The following is a 14,160-nucleotide window of genomic DNA, read 5'->3' as shown; positions in this document are numbered from 1 at the left end:
TTTCCCTGCCACCGAATTACCACAATTAAGGAGTCTTCATGCGGAAGCAATTTGGCCAACACTAATGTGCCTAGGCAGTGAGGTTTGGAAGACGATGGAGGGGGTGGCGGCGGGGTTGGTGGGTGCACAACGAGACGCAGAGCAAAACCGAGTAAAGAGTTATAGAACAAGCGGGAAGGATGAGAGGGAGAGTAAGGGGGGAAAAAAGGGGAGAGACAGTTGCACTAAAAGTGATAGAGAAACATGTGCTGTGACATAGATGATTCCCGCATTGCCACTTGTAAGGAGATGATTAGCCAGTGGTGAGATAGGTCATTAAAACACAGTTCTGGATGAGAGGGCCTGCCTCTCAATCTCCCATATCCCCAGCCTAATGCTGCCCTGACAAATTTGGTTAGCATAAGAAACAGGGGCATTCTAGCTTTGAAGTAGTAGCCAGCAGGGAATGCCAGTGTGGTTCCACCATGAGAGATGCTCGAAAAATACAGACCGCAACTAATGACGCTAAACCAGCCCCTCGATTGCTGAAATGCAACTCTGGATTACTGCTCTGTCTCTGTGTGACTCTTAAGATCTCTGCGTCTCTATAACTCACGCTCGCTCTTTTTCTCAAGCTTTTGCCCCCCCCTCCCCTCTCACTCCAATTGCCTTATGGGAGAGAATTAAAGAGAAACAAGCAGAGCATTCCTGTTTATCAATAATCCGTTGAGATCAATATTTATGTCACAGCTCTGCAGAGGCTGACTGTGTCTGTGTGTGGTGGTAGCCAAGACGTGACTGGGGTTTCGGCACTTCAATGGGAGTTACAGTGGAAATTTATGGGCTTGTGACGTGGAGCTATGTGCTCAGTCGGCACTAGTCACTATCCTTAGATGGGACGGTTGGCTCACAGCAGGGAGCCAGCTCTGCAGACACTACCAGATGAAATAAATACAAACAGATTTATTTGGGGCTGTCACTGATACAGAGACGTCTCTTGCGGCTGCTTTAAAGCCCGTAGCAGTTATAGTACATTTTGTTTACGTCTCAGTGATACCCTTTGCTTTGCAAGTAGATAAACGTTTTAAACGTGCTACTTAACTACCTATCAAATTAACACGTTCTGTTCTTGGACTTGTGTTTAATCTGCCTTTTTCTTACGTGTTAATGACACATATCTCATGCTACAGGGGCCGATGCATTCGTAAAGGCAGAACACAACGAGCCGTACCTGACTACAACTCAACTCTGCACACCTTTGGTGTCTGTTTAACGTATTATCTGCTGATGACACGGTGTAGGGGCCTACAAGTCTTTACCGCGGTAATGCTTCATAAACCATGGCTACAGGGGGTTTTCATATCATATTTCAGTTTACGCTCCACAGGGGAGATGAGTCCAGTGTTCCAGCTCTAAATGGCAAAAGCTCAAACCTCCGCAAACATGGCTCCGCACATGCTTGGCCGGCTAACTAAACTGTCATAGTAAACTACCAGCCAGGCTTCTATAATGTATGATAAATCTTCACATCAGCCAATTTAAGTCCTATACCACGCCAGTTGTATATTGAATTTAGTGGTAGATGGAATGATGCCTCCGAGAAACCATCAGTGACTCAAATCAGAGATGAGACTCCGGCTTCCACATCTTGTACTGGGATCATCCATGTTCTCCAACATGCCTGGAATCCCATTTTATTTCCCATGACAGAAACTGGGGGAGAAAATCCTTGGCGCACTGCTGATTTCCCCCTTATTTCTTCCACCAGAAGCCCAGCAGACAGTGTGAGGAAAAGAGGAATGATGAATGGATAATTATGGTCAGAAAAGTGACAAGCCTGATGTCCCTCAACGAGCGTCTGAAGTCACCAACCCAACTCTGACGGAAGGTGCGCTGTGGAAGTGACGCAAAAGCAGACCTCAGGCATTTCGTTTAGCTCTCATCCCGTTAAGCGCACAAATTTCCATGTAATGTGATGTCTAATTCTGGGACAACACAACAAACTTCTGTTCTGCATCGACTCCACTGGCCGCTCTCATTAGCTCAGAAGTGAAGTGAGCAACGGAGAAAGAACAGAGCTACGCGAAGACAAAAGAAAAGTAGGGAAAGCCTAAGTCTGGATTGACTTAAAACATCATCACAATCTGCCAGGAGTGGAGCGAGGGACGTCTGTAGCTCATTGAAGTTTTCATTGACAAGAACCGTCTCAAGTTCCATCCAAGATTTATTTATCGGTTCTCTGATGCTGACACAACGTGTTTTTAATGTCAGAAATACGGTTGCGTTTGGATGAAAAACACCCCCCCCCCCCTTTTCTTTACTTTCCCTCCTGCTTTCTTCCTGTCCTGATGTCAATCCACAAAGCAGGAGAAGTAGACAGGCAGAAATTTCTCCCAAACCAATAAGTTACCTCTTCAAAGAAGCACTGCTACTTGAGTGAGGGGGCCAGGCCGCGCTGAAACAGACATCTCAGGGTTTCCATTAAGCTTCCCATCTCTTTACTGACATTTGTGACAACCACAGACCATAAAAAGGCTCTTGTCCTCCCTTCTTTCACTTCCTCCATAGAACAATGAGAGACTATCAAAACAATCTCCATGAGCTAAGTGTACGGGCACATCATACGACAGGGCAAAGCCGCCTGTTCCTCCGGCTTGTCTCGACTAATACGTGAGGAATATTAAAGTTGTGAGTAAGAAGGCCGCGTCTGCCAAAACCTGCGCAGAAAAACAGCGAAAAAACCGAGCGGAGTGCGACTTCCTCTGTTCGGCCTTGCTGCCAGGAGAATGCTACCACCGGCTACGTTAGCGGTGAACGAGGGAGAGGCGTGGAGGAGGGTGAAAGGGAAGCAGTGAAGATAGACGGGTAAATTCTGTGACCGGACAACGTTAAATGTTCAACCAGCCGGGGATCAGATTAGGGAGGTGACAGAGTGAAATGAGAATGAACACCTTTTCACCTCCAATAACGCGGAGCTATTACCGACACTTATTGTGGCACGGCGTCACAGGGGGATTTGCGTCAGACTCATGCTCCTGAGGGCAGTTAGATCACAGGGATGTGAACCGCTGGCCGTGACAGGAGCAGCCTTTTTCATGCAGTGCAGAAATGCGTGAAGACTATTGTTGACACACTCTAAGATGTCACGTTTGTTTCGGAGCAATGGGAAATAAATAAATAAATAAGTCTACCTAATGTGACCTGGAATAGGTTCCACTTTTATGCTCCTTTGTCCATTTTTGTCCTTAAATCCTTAAATCTGTGACCCCCGCCCCCCAACTCCCTCCCTCCCTCTCCTCCCCTCTCCCCATTGTAACTGTAGAGGGAACTAAAAACAAAAGACTTGTTTTAATAATGATACGGTTATGAGAAAGAGCATAAGTCCTCTAGTAATACCATCAACATGCTTCTAGTTGCTGTGCAATGAGAGCATAGGCTTGCTGTGTCCAAACATTCTTGCAGTCATTTGCCTTAAATGGGATCATATGGTGCGAGTTCAGAAGTACATATAGGATCCACTCAAGATGGAGGTGGGCATGCATCTGTGCATACGTGCCTGTGCACTTCTCTTTGCGCGTGTGCCTAACCTGACACTCAATTAGGTGCCAAAGCTGGGTTTAATAAAGCACACCAATGACCAGTTGTAATTCAGGGCACCAGGGTCGGCCCCACACTCTCAGTCTCTTTATTTCCGTCCTTCTGTCACTTTTCCCCTTCGAGCTTTATATTCCTTTTCATTTTTCACTCTGCTCGTTCGTTCACTCTCTTTCCTCTGTTCTTTCTACCCCTAGATCTGTCATGCTAAAGCTATGTCACAGCTCGTATATCACACAGAAATCATCTAGAGCGCGGCCGGTGACCACCACCAACCAACTCCTACCAGACCCCCACCCCCCCCTTTTTTTTGTCCTAGTCCAGACCACCACATAGCTGCGGCTAAAAAAAACAGCTGTGGTAGCTGCATTAAAGCCGAATCCATCACTGGTGGAAATGCCAATTTTCTGCTGATTTGAATTACCTTGATGTGTTGTCCTTCAAATGAAGCGAGACACTAAAACAGGAAGCAATGCAAAGACCACATTTACGTCCAACCCCTTTTCTGCTGTGCAGGTCAAGAGTTTAGAGTCAAGAAACGTAATACTACAGAACACTGGTCAGCCACAACTACAAAACTGGCTATAAAGCAACCGGTGTTTGTGTTTAAAAGGAACGGGCATGAATCTTGAATAATGACACATCTAAAAAGTTTTGCTGCCTGCAAGAACTTGAGGACATACACAGACCTATATCCAAGTAAAAATATATATATATAATATGTCAACAGTAAAGAAAATCATATTCAAAGCAATACATATATAACTAGATTTATAATAGATGGAGATCACCGGATCATCCCATCAGGATTGTACTATAAGCAGATTTAATATTTTTCTGCGATTCATCACTTTTTACTGATCTATCAACAGATCTGCTGAAACTGTACAACATGTGTTCAGGGGTTGAATCAAAAGATTCAATGATTTAATCAACATTTGTTTGTTTTACTGTTTTTATTTGTTATTTTAAACTCAAACTATTACCTGACCTCAATAATATGTAACCCTCTACAATCCCATGACCCACACATGCACGGTTTGGCATTCTTTGTTAAGGTTTGTATAAGAATATAGTGTAATTACTAGAGCTGGTTAGAACAGGAGCCAGACAGAGGCTGCAAATGTTACTGGACAATTAGCAATGAAAAAATGAGTTTGTGCAGATTACACTTCCCCAGTGCCAAAATCCGACACACACACACACACACGCACACACATTCATCATACTTTTATGTACAGCAGACTGTTCACTCACATAAAAATGCATGCAGACTTGAGTAATGTGGGAGGTCAGCGTGGTCAGTGTGTTGCTGAATCTGAGGTTAGCAGAGGCTAGAAGCAGCAGTAGACAGGAATCACTGGTTCCATTCTACTGCTGTTACTCACGCTGCTCTTTCAAACCACACAAGCATCCTGGAATTATAAACAAAGAACTTGAAGGACTTTGCTGGCCACTGACAATCATGGGAGATGGAGGGCGAAAAGAATTACAAGGAAAAAAATGAGATATTTAATCCATAAACAACACGAAACGACAACCTGAGAAATGCAACCGACAAACATTGTGGAAGAAAAATGTTGGGGCAGCACAGACTTAAAGGAAGAAACATAAATAAAGTTTAAATGCAAAACATTAGAGCTATGAAGAACAGAGTGGAGCAGGCTCGATCAGAAAAAAAAAAACTAGTGTTTGTCACACTGTTTTCTGCTCACCAATTTACACAGCACTACTGTGGGCTTCACTAAAATGCAAAAGACAAAGCTGGAAAATTGTGTAACCGCAGAAAAATCTGCTAATGATGGAGCCAAGCTAACTACAACAGAAATCAACACAGTACCACAAACAGCTGTGTGACAATCCAACCAGTTGTGGAACAGACAATAACTGACAATGTCAGACTCTTGAGAAATAAGAATACAATGTGTTAAGGTTTATTTTCTGATTTCATTCATCTTTGGGCCCAAGTACCACAAGCTATACTGCATATGCTGTGCATTATCCCTGTAGCGTCAAATGAACACCACAGTAAGTCAAAGTATTACGAGTCCTAGCGGATGCGTTCTAGTCAGTTGCAATGAATTACTTGAAAGATTTTGAAGAATATTTTACAGTCTGTCAGTACCTTGAGATTAAACCTGAAGCTGCAGAGTTTGTCTGTTGCTGGATTGTGGAATTTTCTTTTGGACGAGGAATTAGAGCTCATAGCCAAGTGGCTCCCTCCCGCAAAGGACACTGACCATCTGTGTTATCAGCTAGACCTCAATATGAAACACCTTCCAGTAATGAAAAACCTGCCACATCAAAGCGACTAAAGGGAGAACACATTCCTACAAGAATAATAATAAAAAAAAAACACATTAAAATAAACAGCGTACATCCGGCATGCTCAGAATTTAGCCTCAGCGTTTCAGTGTGTCCCCACGGTAACCTGGTGACTGCTACAGTAGTTGGTGACACAAGAACAAGCCGAGGATTTAAATCTAGTGAGCATTATAACAGACCCTCCACATCGGCCATAAACTGCCGGAAAAAATATGCACCCACTGCTAATATTTTTGATTAATTCAATATTTTACAGCACACAAGACCAAATACACATTCGTAGCATAGACTCACTCAAAGTGTATTCATATCAAATATTTTTATTTGTTAATTCTTGGTTAGATTGGATTATTATTTAGTCAAGGTCAGAATATTTTAAAATTATTACTTATGAACAAACATGAGTCAGTGTGTTTACATGCACAGTTTAAAATCTGACTTTCTGAACGTGGTCCTTGTCCCAGTTTACATGCAACGGAGAAAATCAATTAACTCACGGGGACATGTCCTCCTCCACTCCACTAGGTGGCAATATGCGTCTATTCAGCTGGTTAATAAGACCCCTTTCCAGTTGACCTATTACGTCATATAATAACAAGAGTCATTCATGCATCAGACCGGCGTTTCAAACAAAAACAAGATGAATAATAGTTCAGCTTTTTTTAATCTCATATGTAATGTGTGGGCTACTTGTGGTGCAGATAGGATGGCGCTATCCCTCTGGTGGTTCTTCTACTAGTTCTGTTTACCTTCTTCTTCTGCGACCAGCTTCCTTGGATACTTTTGTTCTGAGGTCATATGCCATCACAGTGGTTGTGGAGAATGCGCACGCGTGTTGTCCAGTTGTCCTATTAAGGCGTATACATGGCAGGGAAAATCTGGGTGTCTTAATACGACAAGGAGACCTTTACTACTTTAGTCGGAGTAACATGCACTTAGTAGTGTCCAGTTAAAGTCAGTTTATGGCAATATTTTTTTTTCTTTTCCTTTTCAGGTGGTTATTTAAAAGAATGGTTGTGTGGGGTGTATTTTTTTTCTAAACGAATGAGCCAAACCTCCACTTTTTTAAGAGCTTCCTGCTGAGTAGACGATCTTTAATATGATCCAGGACATATTGTGTGTTCACACTACCAAAGGAATGTGATCGAATGCCTCCAAGACCACCTGCAAATGCGGTCAGAGATCTGATCACTGAAATGCCCTCAGTGTGTTCACACCTGTACTTAAAGCCGGTCACTTGCGATTGGATTGCTCAGGATTAATGCAAGGTCCAAGGGGCCTCAGTTAAGGAAAACATCTGAATGGAAGCACAGGAGGGAGAAGCCTAGAAGGAATTTGGGAAGGTAACTAGCCAGCAGAGAACCGCTGGCAAGGTCCCATTTAACCTTATAGTGTGGACATAACCACAGTGGCCACAGGAACCGAAACTATTCAGCTAGGTTCTACAATGTGAGGTAGAAGCAAACACAGTTCATAACCATTCATTTCATTCAACTCTGCTAATTCTAGTGCTTTTCTCTATCTCCATTTCTCCAACAGGCTTTAACTGTCACACCAAAGACTGAGAGGGATTGGACAGCTAACATCTTCCTCAAGGGCTGCGAGCGTCACCACAATTTCAAAAGCAGATACAGTAATAGACATCTTTGGTTATATCATAGGAATTATTGCTGAGTATTTTCCCCACTGAACATATACTTACACAACACATCAACAATTCCCCTTCACTCCTAAGCCCAAACTCTTTCCCCCATTGCTCTTTTTCTAACCTGCCAGCACATGGACCAGATGTGCAAATGTTTCTCCATGTCTCTATTCAAGTCCAGTTCCAAGAGAAAGGCAGAATGAGGGGAGAGGAATATTTGACTTCACTCCACGGGAGACCAGTTTCATAAATTCTGGCGGCTACACAACGGTGAAAAAGGTAGCTTGGCTGGCTTGGCTGAGGGAGAATGTTGACGGCATACCAAACAACATGATCCTAATGAGTTGGAAAATCCCAGGCCCTCCAGAGGACTGTCCAGATGCTACCGTCATGAGAAACGCTACTGTTTTATTGAATTCAGGCTCCCCTCCCTTTATTTAACAAGGGGCAAAATTTATTATTTGACCATTAAGGCATCCTAGGCGACATGAAGCGTTTCAAAGTTAATTTGCCCTCGGCTGCAGGTCCAGTACCCCACACTGGGCACGAGACAAATCCGTCTGCAAGTGTCTCCAGTGTACATTTGAAGAGTGTAACTTTTGGATACGTGCTTGAGCAAATACCCCGGTAAAGAGTCTGTTGCTAATTTGCCCATAGCTCACTAGCTACTATCAGGTTGACTTGTTTTCTGTGAACGATAGTCTGGCACACAAGCTGAGCCCTCGAAAATAACTGTAAAACTTTTCATAAAGGAGTCAAAACACTTTCAGCTCGAGCCAGTTCCATATATCACTCCTCGCAATTTATTGGTACTACGGAACAAGCCTTAGTTTATACAGAACTAAATAAAAGAAGGACACTAAATGTACTTTATGGGAAAAGGGAAATTTCAATAAATCAACAACATAAATGAATGCATTAACAACATCTAATACCCTGGGCTAAAAGAGACCAGATGAGCATGTTGGGTTTTGTGTTCTGTGAAGCTGCTATAGAAGACAATGCATCTTTTGTTGAGCTAGAATTAGAATTACTACAGTGCAACACTATGGTAAGAGAATAGCTGGCGGCTGCATATTGAGCCAACTGTCACGCTAACAATTACAAACCTTTTTCTCCTGTATGATGACTTTTGTCTCATTCTCCTCACACTTAGTAGGAGAAGGAGTAATTAGTTGTTAGTTGGATGGACGTCCAATGCATAAACAGCCCATTCTTAGTTGACAAACCAAATAAAATAAAGCAGCACACACAAATCTTGTGTGGTGAAGCTACAGACTGAAACTTTACCTACATTCGCCATGTTGAAGAGCAGCGGGCTAAGAAAGAAAATGGCGAGACATCACTGAGCACATTGCTTACCTGGAGCTTTGTACACCTCATTGAGCAAACTTTCACTGAGCGTCGGCGGGGCTCCGTTGGCCGTGCTGTGGGTCCAGCTCTGACAGATCGCTTGGAGCAAAAGCGTCTGGGCCCTCGTGGCTTGTACAGTGAAGTGGGGAAGCTCGAAGATACACTCTGTGGTGGGGACCGAAGACCTTTTGCTCCTGCAAGAGACCAAAGATCGTACATGAGCATCACGGCATGGCACCGATAAATGAAAGTGAAAGAACGGAGTGTTGCACATAAACACCGATATACACTGAATGAAATAGACGCCGGTGGAAACAAACGGCGCACAACTACCACAAATCCATCAATACCACATCGCAATATAAAACAGCTCATTGATACTACAAAGGGCCAAATAAGTAGAACTACATTCCAACAGTAAACTGAAGAAGTACCAAGTGTGAGCCAAGCTTTCCTTAGTTACTTGGCAGGTAGGTTAAGTTTCCCGACCCTTCTCTCCCCTCCGTCAAAACTGTGATGATGATTTATGTGAAAAGATGTACAGCCCAGAAACCTGACCCTGAAAAGAATCTCCACGCATTTAACATTTCATCTGTCTCCAAATGTGTGGAGGGGGAGAGATTCTGCGAGTCCGTGCGTATGACAAGCTGATGAGTTGAGCGTTCGGGGGGGATGAGGTAACAGTGAGGTCCAATGCGGTCCTCCAGGCCCCTGTCCATCAGAACCTCAGTGGGCCGTGCTCTCATTCATCATGTGTAAAACACACACACACACACACACACACACACACAGAAACACACACACTCCCCTCAGTGTCTCCTCAATTTATTGTCTTCTCATTCATTCATACCCAAACACACATTCCCTAGCCCTCCAATCCAAAAGTTCTATCTTTAAGGTATTTTTCTACCAAAGTCTTAATTTCTGAGGACAGCCCCCGTTTTGGATGACATGTCCGCCGGCTATAACTGTCCCCGAAAGTGTCCCCAATTTTTGCTTTTTAGGAATGAGAAAAAAATATGTTGCGCACAGACTCTAATTATTACGGTAGCTGGTCGCGCTGCTATTGACATTACATTGCAGACACGGCAGTTTAAATATATTTAAATATGTCAAAATAAATGAAACTGTAATTGTCCCCGTTTCTTCATTTTACCTTGATCAACATTTAATGCTTTTTATTTATTTATTTTATCTCGAAGCTGTAAATGTCCCCTGATTTCCACATCAGCAGGCAGCGCTAACACAAGGCCATTCGCACCTGTTTTACTACTAGTGTGGGATTATTCTACAATATTTACTCCTCATCACAGTAAAATAGTCCATCCTTAGTCAATCTACTGCATTAATTCCTCTCTCAACCAGTAGAAAAAGCTGTGAACAACAATAAAAAACGAGATACCGTCAGAATTTTGACGAATTTTTGACCATGGTACAGATTTTTGGTCGTACCGCCCAGCCTTAGTCACGATGCGCTTGTGACTTGTGTCACGACTCCTGCTCTCTCATCGATCATACCCCGCTTTCTCTTTTTCTGTCCCTACGTGCCCTTTTCACCCGTTAAGAACTTCCATTGGCTGGAAAAACACCTAGGGAGCCTGAAATAAACACAGCAAAACAAGGCGCTTTGGTTCCACTCCTGTTTTCCTCTCTTGTGTTCTGCGCTCTGAGAGCTTCTTGGGTTGGCGTTTTGAGAACTGGCATCGCGCCCCCACTCACCCACCAACCACCAACCGTCCAGACGCAAGTTCAATTTTTTGTGTGTGCGCGCACCCGCATACGCTCACTTTCACTACATACTGTAATGGAAGCAACGAGGCGCTGCGCTATGAGGAAAATAGAACTGTGACTAATTCCAGGGATGGCTGCAGCATGTCAGGAACGAGCATCACAGTTCATTTAATCACACATCCATTTTGGTCTGGTCCCAGTTCAGAGTGTGGGATATGTCACAGGGTCTCTCTCTCTCTCTCTTTCGCTCAACAGCTCTGCAATCGTTTAACTTCTCTACTTCCCTCCCTCTCCTTCTCTCCGAAGCTCTTTATCTTTCCCTTTCTTCTGCTCCTGGGTGGTTCGGCAGGGTGACATGAGCTGTTAGCTGCACACAGGCAGGCCCGGAGTTCTTAACCGCCCGCTGTCTCTATCATGAGACAGAAAGCGAAGGAGTTTGATAAAAAGAGATGTAACAGTACGGGAGAAACAAAGGCGGAGAGGGAGGAGAGAAAAAAAAAAGTCCCAACCTGACAGGGTCAATGAGTTTACCTTGACAGCACACATGTACATTTTAAAAATCCCTGGGTACATGTGGTGCACTTGGCACCATGGTGAACCATACAATGTCATGCTTTTTCTGCTATTAAAAAATCACTACTGTTGCATGCTATACAACAAGACATCAATCAAACTGATTTTCATGTGTTTTTCGCGTGTTTACATGTGTGCATTGTGTGTGTGTACACGTAGCAAGATATTACAGCTGAACAAAAGAAAGTGAAGGGGACCCAGCAACAACAATGTCCCCACATGCAGAGCAAATGTGCCTGCAAAGCCACTTCAATGAGAGGACTGGCAAGGGATGAAAGTTTGTTGGCTTATTTGAGTGTTTATAGCGTTTAAGGGGAGCTGTCATGTGCATGTGGTCTCCTAAAACTTTAATTATGCACCTGTTTTTATTATATTATGCCCAATTCTTTGCAGCAACTTGGATCTTGGAATTAAATGAGAAGCAGAGACTCTCATTAGGGTGTTTTGGGAATGCTGGATGTGAGGACAGCCAGGCACTCATCGGATTTCATTAAGTAGCTGGCACGGTCAGTGTTTCTTGCTGCAACATGGTAAACAGCTTTCTGGCAGGCAGCGCTTCGCTGTTACCTCAGGCTATAAAGGAAACAAAAGCATCCAAGAGGTAAAAATAACACCTGCATCATCACCAGCCGCAATAAATAACAACACAAAAACATTTGTGGAGCAAGTGTGCATGGGGCAACTAACAAAATGCATTCTGCAGCTACAGTGCAGAATCCCTGTTAAAAAAAAAAAAAAAAAAAAGCAAGCCTGGAGGCTGGAGAGAAAAACTCATTAAAAGCATACTACTCTACTCTACTAATGTGTAGACCCACCACAAGTCGGCCCACAACCCACTTTGGGTCCTGACTCATATTTTAAGAAATCAGGTTCTTGGCTTGAACTTCAGTGCCTCATTGAAAAGGCTGTCTCTGACCTCACAGTGGTCCTTTAAGTCAATAACTTTTTTATTAAAACGCAGAGGCCACCAGGAATATGTTAAAAGGAAATCAAAATTAGTCAGAAGCTATGAAAAATTAGGTGTTTTCATTTCAGCCAATGAAATATGCTTTCCTCGGGTGTATTTCAACAGCATTAGGCCTCATTTCCCGACCTGTCCCTCGCTGGAGGCGTGACTGAGTGACAAAGAACTAGAACGGGGCTACGACAGGCCAGTTGGCGGACATGCTGGGCCGCCTGGGTAAGTAACGGGCTGACTGGCTGGCAAGAGGCCTTTCTGCCAAGTGTACCTGTCAAAATTAAGCAAAACAGGGCATGGTGTTGTGCAGAGGGCGTGAGTCAGAGTCATGAGTGCGATACCAGCTGTGGTAGGCTACTCTTTGCCTCGTCTGCTTCCTCCGTGTTCATGCTCAAATGTGGACAAAAAGCAGGCACGGGATATAAAATTATATTCAGTCATTAAAACAAATGACGATTCTCACACAATTACATGCTATGACATTACAAACATAATACATCAATACCTAAGCCGAACCTTCCCTTTGAATTTCAACTATTTCGGGGTAACTCAATAATTGCACCATAGTCATTTCACATCATAATAGCTGAGATCCATTCAGGCCAACGGTTCTCAGGCTAATCAGCGGCCTGGTCTGGTCCGACTGTGGTCACATAACTATATTTAGAAATATACAGCTGGGGTTAGCCAGCTAAGAGGATGCAACTGCCGCTTTGGAAAGGCCACACACAAGCACATAAATGCAAATAGACACAGTAACACAGCCACAAACCGCACATACCTGTATCGGGCACAAAGAAATAAAATGTTTGCAAATGCGCGTATACTTGCATGCCAACACACGTGCTATCGGCCAAACTCAAACACACCTGTTCACACACATGTACAAACCAATAACAGCTATTTAGTAGGCCAGAGCACAATCAGCAGCAGTAATGAGGCTGCAGCTGACAAGGGGCCTGATGCTGTGGGCGTATGTGGGCACATTTATGTGTAAACTATGCTGAGCATGTATAATAGCGAAGAGGAAAAGTATATTTCAACAAAACTAAAGGTAGGTTTATTAAAATGGGCTGGTTGGGGTAGGTTTCTGCATACGTATAATTAGGAGGCAGTGCGTTGACAGTTTTATATTTTGGCATTAATATAGATGTTCTGACGGAAGACTCGACGGAGAAGGCAAAGAAATATTACAGCTGATGTGTCGAGCCAAATGTGGTGAGCAAACACTTTTTTTAAGACCGGCATCTTGCAGTGACTGAAGGAATATTGCCACGGACAGCTGGTCCTAATGGTTTACACAGTGTCCCAGTATACATGCTTGGATACATGTCAGGGATACAGTCTTTGAAGGATATTGCACCCTTCAGAATTCTTTACATTTCTGCGTAAAAACGACTACAACTGCATTGGATTTTCACACGAGTCCTGGAAGTAGACAAAGGGAACCAAATCTAATGAATGGAAATGAAATATCATACTTGTGCATTTGCTTAATCAGGAAAATGAGCACGTATTTCACATCTATGAGGTGGGAAAGTAAGTCAACTTTCAGGACAACAAGTTAATTTCAAGGCGAAATTAGAGTCCATGTGGTCAGAAGTGTTTCCAATCAGTGTAAAGAGACTCAGGTGTTGTTCAGTGCCCTGCTTTCCTTAAAAAAAAAAAGGAAGGAAGAAAGAAAGAAAATCTGGGATTTGTCACAGTCTGATCTTCACAACACATGTTTGTAAAAGTGTATGATGGCACGCACAAAGGAGCTTTCTGAGGAGCTCAGAAAAAAAAAGAGTTGTTGTTGATCATCAGGCTGGAAAAGGTTACCAAAGCATCTCTAAAGACTTTGGAATCAACAAATCCGCAGTCAGACAGATTGTGAACAAATGGAGGAGATTTAAGACATCTCTTACCCTCTGCAGGAGTGTTCGACTAACAAAGATCACTCCAAGAGCAATTCAATAGTTGGAGAGGTGATAAAGGAACCCAGGGTAACTTCTAAGCAATA

At 43.4% G+C, this 14,160-nt stretch overlaps 1 protein-coding gene across 5 annotated transcripts in view; it reads right to left on the bottom strand.

The window, feature by feature from the left end:
* LOC125016930 (vacuolar protein sorting-associated protein 13B-like) overlaps positions 1–14,160 on the bottom strand; it is a 302,660-nt gene that overhangs the window by 228,804 nt on the left and 59,696 nt on the right. For all 5 annotated transcript variants that reach the window (XM_047599702.1, XM_047599699.1, XM_047599703.1 and 2 more), the window contains exon 17: positions 8,906–9,090. In XM_047599702.1, coding sequence (XP_047455658.1) covers positions 8,906–9,090 — 185 coding nt within the window. The remainder of the gene's footprint in view (positions 1–8,905; positions 9,091–14,160) is intronic.

The sequence above is a fragment of the Mugil cephalus genome, chromosome 11 (genome assembly GCF_022458985.1).
Source record: "Mugil cephalus isolate CIBA_MC_2020 chromosome 11, CIBA_Mcephalus_1.1, whole genome shotgun sequence".
Taxonomy (NCBI): Eukaryota; Metazoa; Chordata; class Actinopteri; order Mugiliformes; family Mugilidae; genus Mugil; species Mugil cephalus.
This window is presented reverse-complemented; position numbering and strand designations above follow the sequence as displayed.